Raw genomic sequence first — 26334 nt, forward strand, 5'->3', positions numbered from 1 at the left:
CTGCGTACTAGGCTCTGTTAGTAAATAGGTAGGAAGCAGTTTGAGGGGAGCAATTTTCCCCTTCTCTTCTGCACTCAGGACACTGCCTCTGGAGTACTATGTCCATTCTGGGCACATACTCTTCAGTACAAACAAAAGTCATTGATAAAACAGAGAGGCTCCAGTGGAGGATGAAAAAGATGATTAGGAGACTTGGAGCATGCAACATGTGAGGAGAAGCTCAGAGAGTTGGTTTGGAGTCTGAAAAAGAGAAAGCTAAAGGGGAGCCTAGTCGCTCACTTCAGCTACTAATAAGTGACTGTGTGAAAGACAGAGACAGACTCTTTTCAGAGGTGTGCAATTATGGAATGAGAGGTAATGAACACAAGTTAACAGTGAAAGAAATTCCATCTAGGTAGAAGAAAATTTTCACAATGGGGTTAGTGAAACACAGGAAGAGATGGTGCAATATCCATGGCTGCAGGTTTTAAAAAAAATCCACTCATCAGGAACCTGAGATATCTAATCTCGAAGTTGATTCTAACTTTGCAGTGACTCTTGCTCTAGGCAGATGCTTGGGCCCAAGGACCTTCTGACCTAAATTATTCTGTGATTCTATACTTCATAAAATTGACAGAAATAATGATTCTTCTGACAATGTTATCTCCCTTCTACATTGCCTCTTGCCATTGCTTTTCAATCTGGTAATTTTGTTAATTATTCAAATGGTGGAGTTGCTCAAAACTGAAAACCAAGCCACTCTGAATAAATTCCGTGTATCCCTTTTTGTGCCTAACAAAAGTACAGATCTTGCAGAATTACAACTGTTTAAAACTCTGCTCCTCCATGCTGTAATGAACACTCACCCAGTGTATTTATATCTGTTCAGTGATCTGCTCTGCTAAAGCAGTACCTGGCAAGCAGAGAGGCTCTAAGTTGTGTGGTCTCAACCTTCCAGTTCAGCTTTAACAGTATAGGTAACCCACTGTACGCTATCACATTGCAACCTTCCTCTGAAGAAAAATGTTTAGACTCAGTGCTTTGATGGATTTATGGGACAAGACTGTTAACATCTCTGAAATTTTAAGCACGATCAGGGCCTAATTCTGTTGTTCTGAGTTTTAGAAAAAACAGATTGACTTGTTGTAATTTGCTTTCAAACCATATGACCATATTACTAGTAATTCCCTCCGTTTCCATCCCTCATTATGTATGCATCTGATTAGAAAAGGGGAAGAGTTGATTACTGCACCAGTATTATACCTGCTCCCTCTTTATTGGACTCAACTCATTAAAAGTGTATAAATAACAAATATTACAAAAGTCTGAATGTGTATGTGGGCATAACTACGCAGAGTGAGGGGAAACAATCTTTCAGTAATAGGAAGGTCCATTAGACTGCTCTTTCTGTAGTTTTTCAGTTAAAACTCTGATACTCCAGTCTCTTTATGTTAGGTAGTGAAAATCTGACTGTACAATATGTACTTTGAAAATCATTCTCATATGTCGAAGAGCATCTTCAAAGCTGATATTTAGCTTGCCTGCTCCATGGCACTTCAAATACTACACTAAAACATGTGCTTTTTTGTGTTGCAGAACCTGGGAAGAAGGGAAAGTTCTTATTTTTGATGACTCTTTCGAACATGAAGTATGGCAGGATGCTGACAATTATCGCCTGATATTTATTGTGGATGTGTGGCACCCTGAGTTAACAGCACAACAGAGACGCACCCTTCCTGCTATTTAAGGGGTTCCTTCTGATGTGTGAAGCAGAGGAGCTTTAACCCCTTTGGAGTGTGCAAATAGGATTAATTTATCCAGCATACAAAGAATACAACTATTGCAAGGGTTATAAGAGTTAAGGATGATATTTTGCAATCACAGAGGACTTCATTTAAAAAAAAGGAGAGAAAGAAGAAAAAAAAAAAAAAGCCATGGTTTTTTTTGTACTGGTACAGCACTGATATGTACTGTTTTCCTGGCTGCAAGTTTGAAAATATAAATCCTGTCAGCCAGAGAGCAATGGATCTGGATTTTCAAATGGAGGAATGTGCAGATGTTTTTGCCCTGCCTGTATGATGTGTACAAAACCTACCCGATGTGTCAGTCACCTACCCGACCATGTTCAGGCACAAGGTTTGCGATTCTACATCTGGGAAATACTTCCCAGGGAAGCAACATGCAAGATTTTTACAAAGATATGCACCAACCAACTTTGAAAATCAGTATGCAGTTGTAATGTTAGCTGCTTTAGGCATAGAACATGTCCCTATGTTATCAACTGCAGATAATGTGAATGGGTTATATGTGTTTTGTATTTTTTTCTACCTAAGTAACTGTATTTTTCTAGCATAATTATGAACAAATCTTTAATGAACCACTTTTTTTAAAACACACACACTATATATATAAAATATATATAAAGTGTATCTCTAGCTATCAGCAGAAGGAAATCACTATATACAAACAAATTTCATTTTTGCCAGGTGTGGCCTTCTCTTGCTTTCCTGGAAATGCAAACAGAAACTTGCATAATCAGCAGCTTAGTGAAGCTTTGTTCTTCTAAAACAAAACAGTTCTCCCAGTTAGCAGGCAACCTTCAGTTTGATAATGTGATTCTGGAAGATGTTGAGCAAATGTGACATCTCTAGGCTCAGATCTTAAAGTTCTTGACAGTTCTTAGGATTACGTGGTGAGCTGCTGTTTCTCCTATCATTACAAAAGCTTGTGTTGTGGTATTTGTTTTCTACCTAGCAAAGGTCTGGGGCACCTTCTTCCAGGGACGACTCCTAGGCTGCCGTTAGGTGGTCATTCAGCAGAAAAAAATGTACAAAGAATTTCCAGTGCTTCGGGCAGAAGGACAAGACCTGACTTGGTTTCCTGCCAGAATGCAGAGCAAAGAGCTTCAGGTTATTAACTTGCATTAACTTCTGCTGCCAGTGTCCTGCAGTGCTAGAATGATCCTTTAATTGACCTAATGGTGTTTTCCTAGTCTTGAAATGTATGACATAATGCTGAAGTAGTTTTATCCCAGTACTGTTTACAGTATGCTCTGTATCTGCCATACAGAATTTATTATATGGTCAAAAGGCCTATTTTGAAGAAAGAAAACTGACTGGATTTTTAAACAATTGGCTGGTCTTTTGGGTGTGTACTATAATGGGAGATGGAGGGTGCAGGACCCTTCACTGTTAACTTCTAAGAACGCTAGAAGAGAGACCTGAGGTTGCACTGTTGATGTTTATGGCTGGCTGTTACCTACTCACCCCAAAACCAGCTGGGTGTGGATAGGTGTGCTAAGGGTGCTCAGGGCTTGTCAAGTGGCATCATTACTGAAGGCTGAGAGAGACAAACACTAAACAAGGAGACACTGAGATTACTTAGCCTCCACAATTTTGGCTTTGTAGTCCAAGATACACTGAACAGTCATCTGATTTGTTTAATGCTCGGTGGTTTTGTACTGCAGACTACGTCACAGTACCTAAGTATCATGACCAAAATGCCACATTTACTGAAGCAAAATACAGAGCTTTGCATTCCCATAAACTGAATGGTTTTCAGATTTATTTTTTTTTTATTTTACTAGGTAATTAAATCTTGCAATGCCATGTAACACATGATGATTGCACCATGAATCGGTGTAAGCAGTTTCTGGAGGTGCGCACTTTAATTCCATTTTTGACTATTAAACTGATTAACTCTCTCTGATCAAGAGTCAGTTTTAGACAACTATGATAATTAGGCTTTAATGTGTTGTCCATATCAAAAATAACACTGAAAATATACAAAATATAGAAGAAAGTAACAGTTCTCAGTTAATCATTGTGAAAACTGAAAAGAGATACAAGCTTCATGCTTAAGAAAATATAAAAATACTTCTGTAGAGCTTTAGAAGACTCGTGCAAAACTGGAAATAAGTTACTTGTTATTGTGGGAGGTAAAACAGTAGAACTTTAAAATCTCGTGGTAGTTGTTTAGTCAGAGGCTGTATTTTATATCTTTGTAAAGTGATCAAGCAGCACAAATTATAATCTATTTTGTAATTCTCCAAAATAAAGACATAGTTTGTAAAGGAGGAGTCAAGAACTGTTTAAAAATATTTTTATTAATGTTGCATTTTAGTTTCTGTAGCTCAGAGTAAATACTAAAGGAGTGTTAAAAGCTTTGGATCTTTATTTATGAAAATCCATGCCATCCTTCAGATTGAGCCTTCAAAGGAACAATGAAACATACTTCATCTTTTCCAGTTGCAATTGGCAAATAGATAAAATTGGCAAAGAGATAAAAGTAATCTACCCAAGATGTGTGTGTGCTGGAGTAGCACTGTTTATTAAATTGTGTAGTGATATATTGGCCATTTAAAATCTTAAGTGTCTTGAATATGGCAAGTTGTATTATAAATAGCTCCTACAACATTGAAGTGAATCTACTCTATACCGACCTGTCGAGGAGCTGAAAGCATATCTCTTTGTTAGGTACACTTACTAGATTAGCTAAATACATGGGGAGGGGAGATAGAGAGATATATATGTAGCAAACTACAGAAATTATGCAGTAAGTGGTATATTATTTGAGGTATTCCTGTTTGCCAACTGGTATTTCACCTTGGAAAAACCTTTTCAACATTGGAAGTGCCAATGGAAGAAGTGAATGGAAATGCTTTTTAAATGGAGAACTGTTGCAATTTGAATATATTTTTTTTCTTTAGATTTATTTACAGAGGGAAATAACAGAAAAGGGCAATATAGTCTCCTGTTTGTAAGGCAGTATGTACTCATCATGATGTTAGGAGGTGGATTCCTCCTTGCCTGTAGTTTACCTTCTTGCAAGCACAGTCAGTGTAAGATCCTACAGTTAAATACAGGCATTGTGCAGTTATATACAAGGCATCATATGTATTTATTCATGTCACAGCTAAAGAAAAAATTCTAATTCTCTGCAAGGTTTAATCATCAAGGACTAGATTTCAGTGATATTTGCACTTCTTGGGCAGAGTAAGTCCCACTCTAATGAAAAGTGATTGTAACAGGTCATCGCAAAGATTCAGTGGCAGTGGAGGTAAGTGTATGAACAGAGAAGAATCATAAACCAAAGCGTTTCTTCGTTAATGCTGCAGTATAATAGCCAATGCCTGCCTTTTTTTTTTTAATTATTATTTAATTTTTTTAAATCTGTTTTGAGCAAGTTTGCTCTGACAAATCCAAATACCTGTGAGTCTTTGTGAGCCCAGGGAAGGGAAGGGTGCTGTGTCTTGTTACAAGGACTTGACATCTTAGTTTTCTGTAATAGGTGGTAATGCCAGGGGAGGGGGGATGGAAGAAATACCAAGGATAAACGGGGTCAGTTGTCTTGTTTAATGTTCCTGCAAGCTGCTACTTCTTTTTCTGACTCCTCTATTGCCTTGCTGGGACCATCCACTGCCTTAAAGGCTCACTGTCTGTCATGGTGTCCAGGCTTTGTATCAATGACACACTGCTGCAGAAGGTTTGTCTGAATGAGGCTATTCTGTGCAAATACCAGTGTGTAAATTTCAGGTGTGTTGATAGGGTCTGCCAGGATGTCCTTTCTGCCCTGTGCAGGCATAAAATGTTGTGGATAAAGGCAGTATTTTGTTAGTCCCTCTGTTAGGGCTGGCCATGTTGAGTTGAGCTGTATCATCACTTCAGTGTATCACTTACGAAGTCAGTGGATGCTCCAGAGGCACTGTGTTGTGCCTATTATCATCTCGTTTTATATATATGGTTTACACTGCTACCTTTGATGTGTTGTTGCTAACTGCTTATTCTAATAAATTGTCAATATATGGCAATTTAATTGAACACTAAAGGTGTGTACAGTGGTTGTAACCCATTTTAGGAAATAAAGTCACTGCACATGCAACTTGATAACAATTTTTCTTTTATTTCTTTAATCCGGTTTCCATTGCAATGAAGGGATGGGACTCTCTTTGCAGCTAGAGCAAATAGAGAAATAACAAACTGATCTTTGGCATTTCAGTTCTTCTATTCTTCCACATTTCCTTCTAGCAGGAGCTTGTACTGAATAATTAAACCTAAATTTCCTTTTTCATTTTAACCATCTGATTGCCTGCATCTGCGATCAGCATACCATTCTGGCTACACCTTTCACTGACTGCAGGAGGGAAGGGGGTAAATGACTCTGCAGAGCTTTCATTTGCTGTTGTGACCTAAATGAATCAATCTAGATTGAGCCATTAATCACTGGTGAATGTGTCCGATGGGTCTCCCTAGCACACCCCCTTCACACGCGCACACGCACATCTCTAATAGGCTCCCAAGTTGCCTGTGGAAAAACACATCATTAAAATTAAATAACTGCATTTCAAATTGTGTATGTCTGCTGCCCACATAGCTCATTCCACTTAGCTGACAGTTTTATAAGGGCTTCAGAAGTTAAGAGTAATTTTTGCTAGATACTGAAATGTGACCCCCTATAAGCAGCATGGATGAAGCAGTCACAAAGTGTCATGTTGAATGGCATTACGCTGGCTATTTTTTTCTTTTTTTTTTTAATGCAAAATCCTTCTGTAAAACTTGAGTACTCTGTAGACGCTGCTGTTTCTGCCCTCTGAGCCAAATTAAGCTGCTGATTACAGTGCAAAGTTTAAATTTGAGATGCTTTTCTTTAAAACACACTTAACCTTTGCTTCTATAAAATGGAGCATCCCTGCTGGAGTCTTCAGGAAAAGTACTGGCACACTCTTGTTTCTTTAAACAGAGAATGCAGTTCCATTATTTCTGGTATTTTAATGTCATAAGTCAAAAAGAAAAAAAATATTTGTATATGGACAGACTCCTGTGTCAATAGAAATTTCTCAGTTTTTGTTCAGCATCAGCTGCATGGACAGATGGCTGGTGACATTTGTTACTTGGTCAAGAAACACGAAGGACTTGTTCTCAAGCAAAACGCGCGTGTGTGTGTGTGTATGTGTGTCATGTGCTCGGTGGGTTTCTGGTGGAAGTCTGTTAATGTGTCTTTGTGTGCTGGGCACATGGGAGCTCAGTCCAGAGCCAGCAGCGGTTGGGTGTTCTCGCTTTCCCCCTGGTCTTCGTGTTTCAGCGTGCCGGCTTCCACCACAGACTGGGACCTGAAAGCAAGAAGACAGATGCTAACAAAGGCTGCTGCAGAAGCACTCACCTTCCTGGAGTCCCTTTGCTTCATTTTATGATTTTTGCTTTTGTCCATTGTCATCTTCATGGCTTTTTAATTCTTTTCTGTGGAACACATAAGGAAGTTGAGAAGTATTCCTTTAAATTCTTTAAATTTAAATTCCTTTAAATACTTTAAATTCCTTTAAATAGGGATGTGACTCACTGCAGATCTCAAATGCTTTCAAAATATTTAGTGCTTAGCTGCTATCCATAATGCTGAATGCACTCAGTAACTTAAAGGCCAGAACCTGAGATACTGTGAGATTTGTTGGCACTTAATATCTCCCTAGGCAAAACTGCTTGTGCAGCTGCTTACTGGAAAGCAGAGTCATCTGTGCAAGTGCTTGCAGGGGTAAGTCTCAGCTCATGCTTGTTACAAATCTTGAGAAAGGTAAGTAGATAAATCACACTTTACTGATGCAGGGGTTTAAAGAGCAGAACTTCCACGAGTTCCCCAAAATCAATGAAGAAGCCGCAACTAGTATGACAATGAGGGAGCTTCTGGTGAGCCCGGTTTTGTAATTTACCTTTATCTCCTTGTCTGTGCCCTTGAAGGAAAACTTTATTCAGGGCTAGTCCATTTTAAATTCATTTCTATCTCTAAAGTTGGAAGCGTAGTTTATCCTTCGATGCTAACAAGTTGTAAAAAATGAGAAAACACTAGAGAAAGTACAGCACCATGATTTCTTGCAGTGACAAAAACTGAATGAGCTTAAACTAGTGGGAAAATCCAAGACTGCTTCATTTTCTGATGTCTGTGTGCTCCAGTGTTTGTTTACTGAGCTATGGAAGGGGGAGCTGCAGAGGTGGTTGTTACAGGGATTTGTTATCCTGCATTTTCTCTGCTTTGGGTGAGGAGTTGCCTCCCAGGATGGAGTGGGCAATGAGCTTTAGGGCAAAATCACTGTGTGAATCAGGAATTTTCAGAAAGGGAACTTTTTCAAAGGTAGGGGTAGAGTCTCCAGCCCAGGCATTTGCAAAGTGCATAGTATTGTTTTAAAGAGCCAGTTTTCACATAGATGTTAAAATTAGGGGTAGCTCTCATTCCCTACAGGGTGTGTTTGTAGTTCTCAGTTGTTCATTATGGTAACCGCAGTTCAGGACTAGGCTATTTCATGAGATTAGTTATCACCTTTTTTTATATATATATAAGATTAATTTATGAATTGCATCCTTTAGTACTGCAGGACTTGATCAGGACTGAGTACCATGACTGTGAATAACTTTTTATGATTATTTTTCTTATTCTTATGCCTGGAGCTTTCATTTTTCATAAAATTTTTCATAAAAAAATAATCTCCAAAGAGAGAGAACAAAAGCTGGATGCTCAATGGGAAGATTTTATGCCAAAATTTTCAAAGAAAATACGTTTGCCCATTTTCACTGTACTTTTCATTTTACTTTTACAGTAATGTGACATGCATAATATTTACAACTGTATTTTAATATAGAAAAGAAGCTGATTCAAGAGATTATGCAAAATGGCAATTTATAGATTTCTAGTTTGTGACAGCAACACTTAATCATGTGGCTTTGAAACTGATACAGAATGGATTCAAAGCACAATGTCAACAGGTTTTTATTTTATTTTCTGGACTATTAGGTTAAATTATTTTTCAATCATAGCTGATTAATACTTGTCAACAATGTATTGTTTCTGCCTGACCCACTGCCCTGCAATCAACATAAGAAGTTGTAGATCCATTGCACCATTTACCAGCATACAGCTGAAAAGTAGAAACTTTAAGTCAAATGTGAAAAATCTCACAATATTGCCTTTTGTGATCACTGCTAATTACCTCTGCTGTCATCTCATTACACAAAAAAATATTCCTGCATCTGTAACAGCAAGATGCCAGTTTCTCCCCCATACTGGTACTCAAATGCGTGCCTGGTTGGAAGCGACATAATCCCAAACTCTAGGTAGGTCCCACGCTGCTCCTTTTTCACACAGAGCCAAAATAGCCAGAGCATCAAGTAAATGCACTACAGCCCACCTGACCTCCAAAGAGATGCCAAGTGATTCAAATGCTATGCCCAGCCCTTCTGAATAACATGAAGAGTGATCCAACTGGGATTTTAATATCTGCCAAGCTCTGCAGCAGCAATCACCTTTCTGCTAGAAGCTGCTTATCCCCCTGTCCTAAAATAAGCAGTTTAAACATGTATCTGAAGGGCACCAGTATTGATGTGAACAATTTTTTTAAGACACCACAATAAAGGACTTGCTGTTGTGTTTTCCATTTTCCAAATAGAGCAGGTTTTTGTTTGCTGAAAAATGTTTCCAGGGTTTTTTTAACTTCAGTTTTATGTACAAAAAAAGAAAATTACTCAATTATCAACAAGATTCTAAAATAATTTTTTCATATTCTTCATTTATGGTAAATATTAAAAACATAGATGCTCAGAAATGCACTTTGGTGGCATATATCAGTGCATCTTACAATCTAATTTTGACAGTATTTGTCAATGGAGTTTATAATCTAATGTAATAACTCAGCATGAGAGAGACGTTTTACTGGCCTAGAACGTCCTGGAATATGTATTCTACAGCTGTACTTTATTTAATGGCAAAGGAAAGATGACTTGCAACAGGCTACTGTTGCAGAAAGCATTTTCAGCTGACCAGTAACTATATTTTGTGGCTGTAGAAAGTAACATAAGACAAATAGTATCTGATCCACCCTATGTGTGGGTTTCATCTTGCTCCTGTGTACCTAACACATATATTCAGTTCAAGGAAAGCAGTTGTATTCTAGGCACAAGTTTACACAATATTTAGGTGGGGGTTTATGCTGACTTTAGTATATTGAACCTAGGGCTAAGACTAGTTTCTATTTTGGAAGTACTGCTACCTGTTTTAACTACATAAATACTTTCTTCATTGGACGTTATACTCACATTTCAAATTTTTAAGTAGAATCTGATCACTGTTCTTGAAAGGTGTTTGGGTATTTAACTCCACCTTAATCTCCTGTTGAAAATTAAATTACAGTGAGGCACTAAAGTACCTTTGCCTTGACTAGTCCTTGTAATTTGCAACTACCTTTTCATTACAGACACCAAAACACCCTCTTGCACAGGAGTTTAAACCATTTTGATGTAAAATGGTAAATAAGCAGTACAGAAGTTTCCTTGTTTGGCAAGCTCAGTTTAAGTTTAGCCCCTGTAAATGCTGTGGATGCTGTTCTGTCCATACCCTATGGCAAGCAGAAGCTCATGGCACCAGACAAAAGCATTTTTATTTTTCTGCCTTTCCATAGCAATGTTTACAAATACTTGATGGGGTGGAGTAGAGAACATGAAGACAGACCCTTCTTGGTGATACCTGGCAACAGGCACAAATTGAAACACAGAAACTTCCATTTCAGCCTAAGAACAAATGCTTTTACTGGGAGAGTGGACAAACACTGGAACAAGTTGCCCAGAGGGTTTATGAAGTCTTAATGCTTAAAGATATTCAAAATCCAGCTGGACACAGTCCTGAGCAACCTGCTCTATCTGGCCCTGCTCTGAGCACGGGGTTGGGTAGATCTCCAGAGGTCCCTTCCTCAACCTTTTTGTGATTCGGTGCCCACAGAAACAGCAGCTTCTCTGAACCATCCCAATACATGACTTTTTTTTTTTCTTTTCTTCCCCCCCCCCCCCCCCTCCCCAAAGCTCATTATGCCTTTGGGGTGCCAACTTTGACAGTGTGGATGACATTTAGCTGCTAAACATAGATACCTACAGCCATTTAAGGCACCTTAGGGTATCCAAGACAACTGATCACTGACTATTATGACCCAGGATTTATAGAAGACTTGTAGAGGACTTATGTCCTTCTGGAGTAACAGATGGAGGCCAAGAGGACATCACAGTGTTAAAAATCATACAGGATGCCTATACTTAGGCAGCAGAGCCTCACCCGTGGTGTTGATTGAATGAATGCAACTGATTTGTAACGTTAAAGACATGTGCAAGTCATTTTGACCTGGGCCAAATATGAACTAATCATCTAAGCAGGACATAGTAATTACATTTGCCTTCTCCTCATATCACTACATTTTAGTCACTTGTGCTGTGATTCATCTCTCCATCAGACATCTATGGTCACTCTGTGCTATAAATGGCAGAGAGAAATGGGCATTCTCAGGGTGCAATTCATCTGACCTGTTCTAAACATATGGTCATATCATATGATTTACGAGTTACCTATGTTCCGGTCCCTGCTCTGATGAGTTCTCATCTATTAACACCAGGGGGAACAGGTTTCATGATTTATGAGGCAATGTTTTGTACGTCATAGCCATGACTGCCTCACACTGTGTTACCTTCAATACTTATCTGAAATGTGGCACATGTCCTGTGTGTGCTGCAACTTTGGAATTATTTTAAACCAGTATATTTGAATTTAAAGCCTTCTGGTTTTCCTCTTTTCTCAGCAACCAGGTCGGAAGATGCTTGGGTATGGAGGATCTGGTTGAGTTAAATTTTAACACAAGGAGGCAATCATTTGTATCACACAGGTAGGATCACTGTGTAAGGCCCTGAGGTGGCAGACCCCGTGCCTGTCTTTCTTTAACGCGATACATGTGGCAGACTCGGCTCCTGTAAATGCACAACATGATCACTGTGTGCTGGGAGCTAAGTCTGAAGTAATTAACAGATGAGTCGATGCCCATAGACTTTCCTAGCCTAGTTTCCAAGGCTGGGTAGCCTTGCTTAGGAAAGCAAAATGAAAATGGAAAGACAAATTTGTTTTCAGTCTCCCTTCTGAAGCCTAGGTACCATTTGAGTGTGGTCCATTTAAAGTGTCAATCAGCCTCCCCCCCATGTTTTTTTTTACTGTTCAGCGAGAATATTTGGAAGTCTGGAAAGTCAACACTACCCAGCTGTTTCTCCAGCAGATCAGCCATATATTTCAAATGACAGCACTGCATAGGTATGTACATCAGTATCTAAGAGAGCAGATGGCTTTATGTGTGTGGCCGTATTAATGCAACTATCTCAAATTCAGTCAAAAACCATGTAAGATGACTGGATGCAGGCCCTCTAGCTGCAGTGGTGTTAGAAGGCTTTTGTCAGGGTACAGCTGGAGTGAATCAGCTCACAGGAACTGATGTCTCTTGGGTATCAGTTTTGTTTCCCATAAAAAATAAAATACCAAAATCCTGCACTGAGCTAACAGTAAATGCCATGGCATGCTTGCCTGAAAGACATCTTCCAGTTCTCTGACCCCTCATTTTATGCTTTTCATCACAGCAATGCTTATGTGCTGCCAGCCCACAGAGCAAAGCCATATTACATGTACGCTGGGCTTCCTTTAGGGGTTGTGTGGAGGAAGGAGGAAGGTGGGATGTTTTTTTCCCCAAGTGCAGGAGGCTTCAAGGTCTCTCAGTGACACACTGCAGCCAATCAATCAGATCACATTGTGTGACTCTATTCATCTACCTCTCACCTCCCATCTGCTCACTTCCCTCTAATTCCCTTCCCATTTCACCAGCACCTCAGGGCTGTTCGTCTCCCAATTATTCATTCCCTTTACAGAACATAATAAGCATATTTTTAAAATCACACCCATGAATTTTTGTATTGACAAGGTCTGAGGAGCACTTCTTTCTCTACCCTCCTCCCTCTCCATCAGACTGCAGAGGAGGGTGCAGCACCCGAGTGCTCTGCAACACACCTCAAGAGTATGCCTTCATACCAAGGATTCTCCACCCACCCCCTACCCTGGTATCACAGAAACAATGCAGATGTGCAGGTGTGAAGTCAATGTGTTAAAAGGTTCTCTTTTCATTTTCAAGTGCTTTCGATAATAAATGCACAGACAAGGCATCTTGAAAGACATGTATGCTCCCGCAGGTGGTGCGGGCAGATGCAGGCAAGCTCTGCTCAGCGGTGCGCAGCTCCAGCGCAGGAGCCACGAAGTGTGGCTCTCTGCCCAGGCTAATCAGCCCAGCTGAAATCTCTTGCTAACGCAACTCTGCGGCTCCTGCACTTGCCCTGGGCTCACAGCTCTGCATTAGGACAATGTGGTGGTGTGCTACTGAGACCTGCCCAGAGGGGCAGCTTTGATGCAGCAGCCACAGCATTTCAAAGAGATGAAGCAGCATCCATGTCTAGGGACACAGCTAAGCTGGTTAAGTGAATCACTGACACGATGAGTCAGGGTGCAAAGCAGCATGAAATCTGACTTAACCTTACTGCCAACCCAGTGCTTAGCCCACAGGACAATGGAGACAAGCTGCTGCACTTCCCAAATGGGAGCTATCTTTGTGGCCACCATGGCAGCAGTGACCAACTTTCTCCCTGATGTGTTAGCACATCCTAGGAGAGGTCTCGAAGCTGGGGCAACCATGGCCCAGAGCTGTGCTTAACTGCATGCGTGAAGTCTCTGCGGGTGCCTCTACACTGCTAAAGAGCCATCCACCACAGAGTGAACCCCAGCACAAGACCCCTTGTCCTCCCTGCGCTTGCCAGCTCCCTCCATGCCCTTCCCTTCCCGACAGCTGCCCTGTCACAGCACTCTCCAAAACAGCCAGCCGCAACACGGTCTTTTACCATCACATACCAGCACACTCTTCATGCCAGTCCCTCTGCTGCCTTCTCCTGGTCTCTCCTCACCCAGGGCAGGCGGGCAGGCAGGCGTGCTTGCTCCCTTCTCTCTGCTTCTTCTTCTTCTTCCTCAGCTGCTCTCTCTTCCTCGGCTGCCCAACCTCGTAACAGAACCAGCCACAGCTGCACCTTATCTACATCAGCCAACCCACCATTGTATATTATCAATGATAATTAACCCAGCTTCATTCTTCTACACTGCCCCAGCTGCTTCTCCCCCCTGCAACCCCTGGGCACAGCTCACTGCAGGGTCTGTGCCAAAGGGTGGTAGGGATGACGCTGCAGCATGTTTGGCTCTGACCATGGCCCAGCTGGCCGTGCATCCTGTCCTGACCTGTCCCTTAGCCCACACCACACCCCAGGGAATGCAGTGCACACCCTCTGGCATTTGCTGTAAAGCCATTCTCTGGTGGGCTATGACACAGCTCTCAGCTTATTGTGAACACTCTGAACTGTGAAATATACAGAATGCTTAAGTATTTGGTATTGCATATACAGTTATGCCTTAAGGCCACTGAGACCCAGAGGAGAGCAAGAGCCAGGCACTTTGCAGAGCAAATGCAACCAGACTCCTCTGGCAGAGGCTATCCCTGAAAAATACAAACAGGAGTCAGTTTGTGCCACCAACCCTGGGATTAGGGTGCACAGCCTGGTCCTTTTTCATCAGTGTGAATGTGCCCAGTACCTCCTACTCCTGAATGCTCTGAGCTTCTGTGTTAAGATCATGCCTTGGTCACAACCCAAGGCCAGGGCATGGGAAAGGCATAGGTGGAAGCTCATCCTCTCCATTTCCTTTCTCTGCTGTAGACTGACTCCTCCACATGCTTTTATTCACATAGAAGGAACAGAAGCACCTGCGTCAGCCAGGAGTTCCTGGAAGACTCTTAATCCCCTGGAGTGCAATATGTCACCTATCAAAAGGTAAACCTAGTCACAGGGCCAAATAAAGGCAGCACTGCAGCAGCAGTCAACACCAATTTACAGCAGATTTGGCAAGAGCTGCTAAAAAGCGTGCAGGATATGACATCCAAACAAAAGAAATTCAGGCCAGGTAATGGAGAAAATTTTCTTCTCATACTTTATGAATTTTACACACACACACACTTGCATCACCGTTTATGCTTTACCTGCTCATCCCCATTTCCTTGCCCACCAAGTGCTCTTTCTAGCCAAACAGTTTCCAGTCCCTTTGCTCAGACACTCCAGTCCTTTACACCTGCCTCATCTTGCAGTCTGCCTTTTTTGCTTCCATTCCAGTGACTCCAATTCTCTTATCTCAACCCGATTCGGCACTGATTTTGTCCCTTCACAGGTAAGAAGAGGCCCCAAGAGCAAAGGTTGTAATCCTTCCTACTCCCCCGTCCCACATCAGAAGTTTCCTGTCCTTAACAAGAACAGTACTGCAGCATGAAAGCAACCCTGCAGATATACTATTTAGGCTGGAAAATCAAGCAATGTCACAGCAGAAGAAGCCAAAATGTAGGTTGTGGGAGCAACAGCCACTCGGCCGGGGCCATGGGGGTGTTTTGCTACCCCAGCCCCAGAAGCACTCACTGTTATTTCTCAGAGAGCTCTTTCCTCCCTCAGTGCTCAGAGTAGACAGTGCCAAGCTAGTAAGTGGCTATTTATTTTGCTTTCTTCTAGCAGTTCCAGGTATGGCTCTGTGACACATTTGCTGCATGTTATTCCAAGCCTGCTCTGCAGGTAGCCTTTGTTAATTCCCTCCTGAGCTTTTCTGTGGAGTTCATCAACACAGTACTTGTGTGCCTCAAATGCTAATTCATTTACTGCCATAGCATGACTGTGAGGGGTGTTTTTCATTTCCATTTTGCATGTGGAGAGCTGAAGTGCAGTGAGATTAGGGTCCAAGTATTCCTCTAACATGGGGTGCCCATTTCCCAGCGCTCAGGGTCTGATTTCGCAGAGTGCTCCGCATTACATGGTAGCTTGTGTGTTCAAAGCACATGTCCCTTTGCTTTCTGTTGCAGGTGAGCGCTGAGTATTTCTGGAAATTAGACCCCAGAGTCTATAACTTGGCAGGCTGAAAATAAGCAATGTGCAATCTCACCATCTGTGTGAAGTTTGGTTTAAGCATCTTGCCAGACCGACTCAGGGACTCAGCAAGAGAGGGAGAGCAGGATCTGCTTCTCCAGGGCTGCACCCACCAGGCATAACCAAAGGATCGTTCCTGATCTCCATCAGCCCTCCCTCTAACTGTCCCCATTGGTTTGCCCACCAAGCGTACTGCCTAGCCCAGCTGATTCCAGTCCTTTATGCCAGCCTCATCTTTCAGTCTGTCTTATGGCTCCCATCCCAGTGGCCCAAGTTCCCAGTATCCCAGCTGAGTTCGCCGCTAAATCCTCATGTCTCAAATTCTCCTGCCACCAGTGGGGAGGACGAAGAGTCAAGAGCGTGGGGTGTCAGTCTTCTAGATCCTGGCACCTTGTCTTGCTACAGCCTGGCCTAGTGCAGGGAAAGTTGTTGCGACCACAAGCAGAAGTTGTAATCACAGAAGCCCTCTGCACCCCATGGCCTGGGCAGGAGATGCACATTGTGGGCGTTGAACCATCAGCCTGAGCTGAACAAGTTTATTTATGCTGGGAGGCCAAGCTAAAGCATGAGGCAATCCTTGGGGTCATTAAATGCTAAAATTAAATATGTGTTTACAAAGCTTGTGTGAATTGCCTTTTCAAAGGCTTGTAACTCAGCCAGATGTAGGTGGATTTTTCACAGGACAGCAAAAGACATAAGCAGTATAAAACCATTTGTTTTATTAAGTGTCGTGTCTGTAATCTAAACTACTAAACGTTTGGCAAATTTATAGCCAGCTGAAGACATAATTTACAACACAATATTTTAAGCAGCTGAACAGCACTGGTTCTGCCATTCCCACCTCCAGGCTGTGTTTGTGCACCCGTGTATTGGTAACGGAGTGCTGCGGACAGATGAAACCCGTGCTGCTGATACCCTCAGAGGGGAACCGATTTCCTGCCTTGCCTCAGGGGACCCCCAGCACCAAGCTACCTGTCCCTCCTGTCCTTGGTTCAGCCATGGCTTTGTAACTCTGATCTCTCCTGCTTCTCTCACTCCTGGCTCCCGAGGATATTCTGCATTATCTCCTTCGCAGCCTCCCTGGGACCTGCTAACATGCCAAATCCACCGGCTCCTTTCTGTTTCTTTCTGATGTATTAGCAGAATTCCAGTCAAAATCTATAAATCTGTTCAACAGCTAATAATCTATGTTACTAGATAAGGCATACATTACATGATATAGATTTACCTGGCACATCTACTTTACTATAAAGAAGTGTCTCATTCATAATCTGTGTATGGGGGAAGCATTTCCACAGAAGCATTTGGAAATTCTTCATAACAAAATAGTGAATATAAGCCTTGCACCATAGATCTTGCTTATTATAGAGATGTTTTATCTGAAAGCTTACAAGGAATATTTCCCTTTTCCCCCAGCACATGTGGAAACAGACCCCAGCTACAAGGTGCCATCCATGGGCAGGCAGTAAGAAGTTTTCACACATTTTCATTCTGATTTTTATTTGCTGGTATTTTACTGCTTCTGCAGTAAATTGGTGCTGACTGTGAACCGGCATAAAACATGACCCATAAAAGCAGAAACATATGGTGAAGGAACATTAAGGTCACACCAAGGATAACAACTAGAAAGGTCTGCCTTGCACAGCCCAGCTGGGCATATGGAGGAACCCGTCTGAATAAATAAAAACCTTTCAAATGTCACCCCCGTGAATGGCCCCTTTTGGATCTAAAACTGTTCCAGTCGGCACTAGTGTATAACAGTTGTCATACCGCTCCTTCTGAGAGCAGGATCCCATTTCTGAGAACCAACAATTAGTTTCAGCAACAAGTTCATTTGAAGATCAGTCCTTTTGAAAACATGCACATCAGGAGGCAATCATGGCAAACCCTAATCTGTACTTTAAAACCCTTTCACTCTAACCTAGGACATAAAAATCCACATGCTCTTATTTAACAATGTTAAATCAGGGGCAATGCATTCTAACCATTTTTATCACTGCATTTTCAAAATGCCTAATATGGGGGCTTTCGATGCACCACTAGGCAGGCCATTGCATCTTTAGGTGCTCAGATCCTTTAGGGTGAGAAGAAATGGCCTCAAGTTGCACCAGAGGAGGTTCAGATTGAATATTAGGAAAAATTTCTTCACTGAAAGTGGTGTTAGGCTTTAGAACAGCTGCCCAGGGAAGTGGTTGAGTCACCATCCCTGGAGGTGTTTAAAAGACATGTAGCTGTGGCACTTAGGGACATGGTTTAGTGGTGGGCTTGGCAGTGTTAGGTTTATGGTTGGACCTGATGATCTTAAAGGTCTTTTCCAACCTAAATGATTCTATGATTCTGTAAGTTTCTACTTCGCAGAAGGAAAAGCTAATGGTGTCTTGATGCAAAAATTATACATTTTCACAGCTTTACTTTAAAAGTTTTACCCTAACTCTGAATTTTCTGAGTCTCTAAAAAGCTTGACTTGGTGATTCTTGCAATCCATGCTATCCTAAGGAAAAATTTTAACCCCAAATTTGATTAAAGTTGTCCTTAATTAAACTCTGATTAAATAAATTTGATTAAATAGCACAGGTTGTTTGGCCAGAATATCTATGTAGCTGTTTGGTAAAATTTCCTTTCTCTGCAGGGCAATTTTAAATTGCACTAGGTTTTCAGACCTGTTTGCATTGGCAGCAGGTTAAAAGTGAGTGCTCTTTTGATGCCTGGGAGGGCAGGGAAGGAACATTCAGTTCCCAGGCTGCACTTAGTGACTGCACAGGGTACAAGCAAAGGCAGAGAACAGTCTCTGTCACTTGTACTGAAGATCAGGTTCCGACATCAAGAAGTGACCCAGATGCAGCTGTAGAAAGACAGATCTTGTAAAGAAAAGCAAGTCACAGGGAGGCAACATGCTACTGCAGGTTACTTGCTGCTGCAGGACCCAAGCCTAAGAGCAGGATGACACTGGAGAAAAAGGAAACTCTTCAAAAAAACTGAGCTCCTTCACACCCTCCCAAGTCACTGAATATGTCCCAGTTGGGGATGCTTGCTCACTGTGGTTAGGTACCCAAATAGCTACTGGCAAGCCTCTCCCGCTGTGGCTGGCCAAAGGACTATGCCCTACTGACAGAGTGATCTCTGACTCTTTCACTGCTAGGTTTAACCATCCACCACAACTATTCATTACACTGCACACCCAGATAAAACCTCCAGCTGCTCCCAAAAACAACAGCTCGTCAAAAAAAGCTAGCACGAGTGCCTCAGGCAAATGCCTGGCTTTTGTGTTAGCTCCCTGTTGACTAAAGAAACTCAGGCCCCTTTCTGACCACCAGGGCTCACAGAAGGTTTGGCCACAGCTGAAAGGGAGGTGATTTTCTTCCCTGTGCTCTGAATTTTCACACATTTACATTGCTCTCAAATCCCACAGCTCCTGACAGGCTCCCTGTGCGAATGCAGGCAGTTCAGAAGAGATGGCCCAAGACAGGGGAAGGTGGCTGTTGCCATTGCTGCTCCCAGGATTATCAAACTGATGTGGCCAAGCTCAGACTGAACTGACTTTGCTATTACTGTATTGGTGCTGGTTGGAATGTTCATTGCATTGCCCATTTCAACCTTCACTGAGCTGAATCTTGACAAACAGATATATTCTGAATGGATTTTTGTTATTGTTGCCTTTTCCCCGCACCCCACCCCCCTGGCCATTAAGACTCATTATGTGGAGTCATCAGCTGTTTTCTGTTTTGCTTTTTTTCCCATCTGTTCATACAGTACTTGGGTCCTGAGATTTTTCCCAGGGTGTGAGATAATACTGCAGATGGGAGTGCAATTTCCACTGTTTTGATTTTGCCCCGGTGGGGCTTCATGTGACCACTGGTGGAAAAATGACAACTGCAATGGTTTTGATTAAAGATTTTCCATATTATAGAAACTTGTCAAATCTCAAGATTTTCAAGATCATGTTACTAACTAGAGTCGGTAGCAGGTTTGTTCTAAGAGTATTTTCAGTAGTTTCCCTGTCTACAATGCCTCCATTCTCTAAAATAAACAAGGACTCTTTATTGAGAGCAAAACAGTACAATTTCAAGTCACAGGGAAAAACCACCTTTGTCTGTGGCTGGGGGGAAGATAATGTTCTGGTCCCATTGCTGTTAAGCTGAGCAGATATTGGAACCTAATGAGACTTTGAGGGAGCAAGTCTAGTCTCCAGTGACCAGTGACTACTGGTAGCAACCTCATATCAGACCTTTCACTCATGTATCAGTTAGGTCATCATATTGATAAGCTGTTTCGGTGACTCACTCCTCTGATGACTGGCAAACCTACTAAGATATCCTTCTTCTCAAATACCTGTTGTCTCTCCCCAGTTTTTATCCCCCCCCCCCCCCCCCCCCGTATTTGTAGAGAATGATCACATCCATTTCAACCTTTGCTCAGCAAGGCTGAACAAGCCACTACCTTCTTCTATAGCTTCTTGCTGGAAAAATACTCCCTCTGCTCTCCTCACAGCGCTCAGGTGACCTTATTTCAATTTATATGCATCTGTCCTGGTGGCGGGAGCAAAGCACTGCTGTCAGTCCCGAAGCCAAAGTATGGGCACGTACCTGCTCCAGATTCACTCCCTCCCACTGCTGTTTGGTGTCCCATTTTCTACTGGTCTGTATTTTGAGACATTTTAATTTTCAGGTGATGACTTCAGTTTGGTCTCAGGCACATCTTGAAAGCACACCCTCTTTCTCCCCCTCTGCATTCATTTTCCAGCACAGATTAAATGGCTACAAAAGTACTTTGGTCAGTTATTCTCTGAGTCAGTTTCCTGGCATCTTTCTTCCAGATCTATAATTCCTCGATTTCTCAGCATCTGTGCAACTACAATTGCTAGACACTATGTTTGCAGTAGGTTGTGCCCAGGATGAGCTTCTCTCTAGATGTAGGATGGTGGTATTACATTTCACAGAGTTATTTCTCAGTGGCCACGGTGTAAGACTAAGCTATTGTAGCAGCACAGAGCTCCCAACATTAAGAAACCTTTAACACAGCACTGGTCAAGTGGCAGCTCTAGTGAGGAAGTGCTTGTATGGCTTTATAGCAGGTGGCCACAGAACCAGGAGTGGCAACCTGCAACCCTGCACCTTGTCACACAGCAGGACGTGCACCGTCCCCCCAGCCTCCAGGGTAAATCCAGCTCTCACAATCACCGCCCTTCCCTGCAGCTAATTACTGGGCAGGTAAACCTACAGTGATATCTGGGAAGACAGAAAGGAGAACTCTAATTGTTCAGCAAGGCTTTTCATCCTTAAATTACAGAAACCCAAGAAGGCTGTCTTCGTATATTTACCCCTTTCAGAGGAATATAAATGCTAAAGAAAGGGTCACCCACTTTTTCTTTTTCTTTTTTTTGTTGTTGTTAAATCCAGCATTTCAGCATAACACAAAATTACCATGTTTACACAAGAATTTAGAGATTTGTATGCTGTGAGTGGAGGAGGAGAAAAGAGATTTTTAATGAAACTGCAAAATCGCTTTAATAAAGGAAAAAATGATAGGGCAGTTGTGAGGGCATTTAAGAGGAAGGCTAATGCTAAGAGATCACCTGTGCCTAGTACAAACCTCCTTGGAGCATCTAGGAATCTCAGCTGTGACCTGAGACTCTCGATCTGTTAGAGATGTACGAACCTAGAGGCAAGGAGGCGGGATATATAAAGACAGGTAATGCTGGTAGAAGTCTGTAGGCCTTTTAATAGGCCTTAGATATCAGTCTGGTCTAATACATCTAATAAAGCACACAGTTATGCTTCCTAAGCACAGGCTTTTACCTTGTTAGGCCAAACCATAATTTCAGGGGAAGAAGAATCAAAGCAAATACTCATAGGAGAAAATGTGTTGAAGCAGTGAACTTTTCACCTCTAACAGCTAGTAATGACCATGGGGTACAGGATCAGATGGTTCACTTAACTGCCGAGTAACAAAATTAGACTGAAAGTTAGAGCTAGTCTGCCCGGAGGCAACGTGACAAATTAGATTCATCTACTCGCCATATTTGTATTAATGCACTTTTGTACTAGTGAACAGATTATAAAAGAAGGCTTTGCCTCGAGGCAGGGTTTTCTGGCACAGAACTCATTTTCAAGCTGAGGTTCTCCCCTGAGGGCACAAGACCATCCCTCCTTTGCAGCCAAGGACCTGATCCTCAGCAAAGATTCACCTGTGAACAGCTCTTAACACTTCCAAGCTCTGAAAACTGCAGATTTCTTCCTAGTAAGCTACATAAATTGTACACTCTTGATGTATGTTTTAATAGTAATGCAATATTTAGTTTGTACCTTTCTAAAACCAGTGTGTTCCACTGCTGATTTTAAAAGAAAAAAAAAAAAAAAAAAAGAATTGTTTTAACATCAGCTCTCTGGGACAGGCTCCCTAAACTCATCCTGGCTCCCAGTCCTGGCTGGCAGTCAGTAGTGAGAACTGCTGACTGCACGGGTGGCCACCTCTCTTCATGCTGTGGTTGCCACGCTGCGAAGGGTTGTAACCCTGCAGTCTCGTGGCCTTGTGAGTCGTGGGACTCACAGCACTTAACATCGGCTGTAGGTGCGTTTGCAACACGAGGCTTCACTTTGCATCTGCAGCAGCATGGCATCAATCTGACCTGGGAGGGAGCTGTGAATCCGGGATGCATTTCTTTTTTCCTGTGAAGATGAAAAACTTTTAAAATTAATTGCACGGCATTGTGGCTTGTCTGTGTTGTCACCTTTGATTTTGCTGTAGCAAAATGATGGCCTCTCCCTGTCACACAGAGTGACGCCATGTCTCTGAGCAACGGAGCTCATCAAGTGGCAGCAGCAAGTGAAAGCTTCGCTGCAATCTGCACGGAGAGCAGTTTTGCAGCGTGGGGCGCGGAGGGGAGGCGAGTGCAGATGTTACGCTCCTGCAGGGTGGCCAAAAGCCATCGCCGGCTGCAGCTGCTGTGGGCTCTGCCCTACAGGTACCCAATCCTCCTCACCCCCGTCCCTGCAACCAGTGCAACCTGCTGCGGGTGGTACTCTCGAGAGTTGTGATTTTAAGCATTAGGGCTGAATGTGCGACCACTAGACCTAAAACCAGAGACCTTAAAGGGCAGATGTGCTGCCTTGGCAGGGCTGGACAGGGGAAGCGGGAGCAGAAGCAGCGGCAGAAGACTAACCCATTTTCCCTTTAGAGGGCAGTGGTGTTCGTAGTACCAAAGCTGCATTTCCGAGGAGGCGAGAACCTTCTTGTCAACTGCTGGGGCAGCAGCAGCGAGTAATAGGGACCAACACTGGTGATGCGGCTGGCTGCGCTATGCTGTACAAAAAAGCATCTCACTCTGATACGCTTTCTGCAACGCTCTGTGCAGGGGCTCATTAATTTTCCCTCGTTTTCGTGTGCAATAATCAGACGAGTAATTACTGTTCCACAGAGAGCCTCCTTTCTCCCACCATGCCACGAGCGCGGTCCAAGGTGAAGTGCTCCCTACCGTCAATGTCTGTCAGATTACAGCCTCTCTCCAAACCAGATGAGCCCTTTCTGCCAGACTTATGCCAAACCTGTTCAGAGAGCCAAATAGCAGGTGATTTCGAAGGCAGTACTAACCTTTTCATGGGTTTGGGCGAAGCCTCCCGCTCCAGGTTGGAGGATGCGTGCTTCACATGCATGGCATTGTACGAGGTGTGAGTGTACTCATTTTCATCGCTGTAGTCAGGACCGAGTAACGTTCGCGCCCATGTCCCCATGTCGTACGGAGGAAGAGTCCCCCCAAATTCAGAAGGCAGGCATTCAGGGTGTATTAGCTGGTGAAGGCTGTTCAGGTTGTTACCGTGAAGAAAGATCTTTAACAAATAAAAAGAAAGTTCAAAGTAATCATTGGTGCCGTACTTCATTAAGTACAACAATAACAGCACTAATGAGGTGTGGAGCATCATTAGTTGATGCTGCAGTTTCAGGTGGGAATGTCTGAAGGCTTGGGGCTGGCTTAGGTGGGCAGGAGGGGGGAGCTGAAGAGTTAGGCTGGCACTTTAAACACTTCTGAAAACTCTGATTCGCTTGCTTTTGGCACACGACATTTTCACTTTTTCTTAAGTACCAGATCAAGGAAAATGAAAGTCGGGACTAATGACAGACAGATTACTGCTACTGTAAGAGAGTAAGAGGCTTGTGCGAAGAGCAGTGAGAAGAAAAGGGGCATAGCGGAACTCACTGAACTTACGGAAAGATGTGAAGAGTAGGTCCTCAGTGTCTGAGAGGGCAACCCAGCCCTGAACCCCAGGACTGACATTTCCCAGGGGTGTACCAGCCAGCGCTGCCACGTCACGCTGCTTTGGCAACATTTGTCTCCCTAATCCCTCTTTGCTTTCGGGCTGGTATTACCCTTGTCCTGTCTGGTCAAATGCACCCAGGGTGGGCTCTGGGGCCTCCCGAGGGATGATCCAGGGGTTGTCTGATAGATTGCAGAGGACAAATGGCTAAGATGAGCCTCTCTGTCCCCGGGAGTGTCCCATTAAAACGTATCTACACTTTGTTAGTGATAACAGCTTTCAGGTCCCTGGCTGAGTTGCTGATTCAACCCAGACCATTGCAAACTCTAAGTTTTAATAACAGAGGCAATTCTCTGAGGCCATATGAAAAATGCAGAGAGAAAAAGAAGGAAGAAAGCAGCCAGCTGCTACTCAGCTACTCTGGTTCTGTGGCTTCCTATCCCCCCTGGCCCCGTCTAATTACCCTTTTCCTTGTCTTGTCTTTGAGGAACGGTTTGATTAGTGTGTACAGGGCATGGATGTACCAGGGCTGGTTGACAAAATGGACTCCTCCAAAACGGGCAGGAAAGCTGTCCTACGGAAGGAAAGAAAAGGCAGGCAGTTAATAGATGCAGTGCTTTAGTCCAGCAGTCAATAGGATGAAAGTCAGAGGAAGAGGTCTGCCTCTTTCCATCTGCAGATGAGCACTGGGCTTGCTGGGAGGGGGCAGGAGGGAGATGGAAAAAGAAAGATGCCTGGAAACGTTTGTTGTATCTGTTTCCCCTGTCAGCAGACACAGTCCCTTCTCCCCTCCACACACTAGAACGCATCAATTGCTAATGATTTAAAGTAGGCTCTCCAGCCACTTGGCCTGAACATTTTTTTAACTCCACCAGGGTATCTGACTTGGCCAGAATGGGAAGCAGAGGAGGGGGCTGGTGAACACTGCTCCCTCGAGGGGAAGCTTTCTAATTTCTCATTGTGCAGTGTAAGGCAAGCCCCCGGTTCCCACGCACATTGCTGCACACAGCTCACCTTTTCACCCTTCGGCCTCCCTGCCTCCCCCCTGCTCAAATCATCATTACAAAGGCTGACCTTTCGGGGTGAGCAAGCAGCGTATTACGGGGAGGAGGATGGGTGGGAAATGTTGATAAGTGAAGGTGTAGGGAGAGCGCACCATGACGGCACCATGGAAACTGTCGGAGCCCAGCTCTTGCTGCCAGGCTGTGCACAAACACCTTCGGCATTAGCATGCAGGTAGTGTCCCGCCGGGGAGGTGTTTGCAATAGCATCCTACTCTGCTCAGCCAGTGAGGCATGCTTAATAAAAGAGGAGGTTGCTGGTGTGTCTTGAAAGGTTATTGTATATTGTGGTGGGTATTTTGTACCTACATTCTCATTTAACAAATGTCAGTCAGTCAGGGAAAAGCCCAGGATTTTTTCATATTGCATAAGTAGTGGGGCAACCGCTGCTCCTGTGTGCAAATACGCTTCCAGCGAGAGGAGAGGTGCCTGTCTTTCTCCCGTGAAGGGAGATACTGATGAAGCCATCCTCATCCCATGTGTGCTCCTAACCCCTACAGCTCAGCATGTAAAGACAGAGCATAATCAGGTCTATTCCTTCAGGGCTTTGGCTTTGGGACTCAGGCAGGTTTGTTCCCCCCAGCAGAGGTTGTCCTGGGGCTTTCTCTCACCTTCCTCCAGAGCATTAGAGGTTGAGCACAGCTGGTGAGGGTATGGGATGAATTTGTGAGATGTTATGGAAAATCTCCTTATACACCTGTTCAGTATAGCTTCTGTGCTGCTTCAAGGTCATTTTTTCCCCCAGATTTAGCACTGCGTAGGTGTCCCACAACCTCCTATCACCCAGGGTGGATTGGCAGGATTCTCTATGTTCTTTAGCACTGGTCATGGATTGCCCTGGTAATCATCTTAAACCATACTCAGGTAATGTTCATGAGCAGCCACGGGCATTAAGTGATACCTTTTTCTATTACTATACAGTGCTACAAGCTGCTTAGACCTCAGACACATCAGCTGGCCTGAAGTTGTTACAAATCTCAATATCGGATGCTCTGTGCAAGACCACATGCTTGGTAGTCAGGCCAAGCCATGGGGGGCCAAGCAGTGTAACATAACAGGGCATCCCACTGTAAATCCCAATAAACTCTGAGCTGAGCTTTTTAAGGATGGCACATGCTCTGTTGAGGTGTTCATTCATGATAAAGATGACTGTATTTCCATTGCTGCTGAAATATTCATTGGAGTTTAGGGACACAGCTCTGACTGATATAAACTACTGCA

General features: G+C 43.3%; 2 protein-coding genes across 14 annotated transcripts in view; one reads left to right on the forward strand and one right to left on the reverse strand.

The window, feature by feature from the left end:
- Window positions 1–4054, forward strand: part of ASPH (aspartate beta-hydroxylase) — a 132486-nt gene extending 128432 nt beyond the window's left edge. For 9 of the 10 annotated variants that reach the window (XM_080378280.1, XM_080378294.1, XM_080378289.1 and 6 more), the window contains one exon: window positions 1576–4054. In XM_080378280.1, the coding sequence (XP_080234406.1) occupies window positions 1576–1726 (151 nt within the window). In that variant the 3' untranslated portion in view covers window positions 1727–4054. The remainder of the gene's footprint in view (window positions 1–1575) is intronic. The other variant, XR_013926576.1, reaches the window with a different exon arrangement.
- A 1061-nt stretch (window positions 4055–5115) lies between these two features.
- CLVS1 (clavesin 1) overlaps window positions 5116–26334 on the reverse strand; it is a 105437-nt gene continuing 84218 nt past the window's right edge. For all 4 annotated transcript variants that reach the window (XM_080378297.1, XM_080378299.1, XM_080378296.1 and 1 more), the window contains exons 4-6: window positions 24516–24626; window positions 23391–23626; window positions 5116–7087 (exon numbers count right to left, since the gene is read on the reverse strand). In XM_080378297.1, the coding sequence (XP_080234423.1) occupies window positions 7000–7087; window positions 23391–23626; window positions 24516–24626 (435 nt within the window). In that variant the 3' untranslated portion in view covers window positions 5116–6999. The remainder of the gene's footprint in view (window positions 7088–23390; window positions 23627–24515; window positions 24627–26334) is intronic.

This window comes from Falco punctatus, assembly GCF_963210335.1.
Source record: "Falco punctatus genome assembly, chromosome: 3".
NCBI classification, from domain to species: domain Eukaryota; kingdom Metazoa; phylum Chordata; class Aves; order Falconiformes; family Falconidae; genus Falco; species Falco punctatus.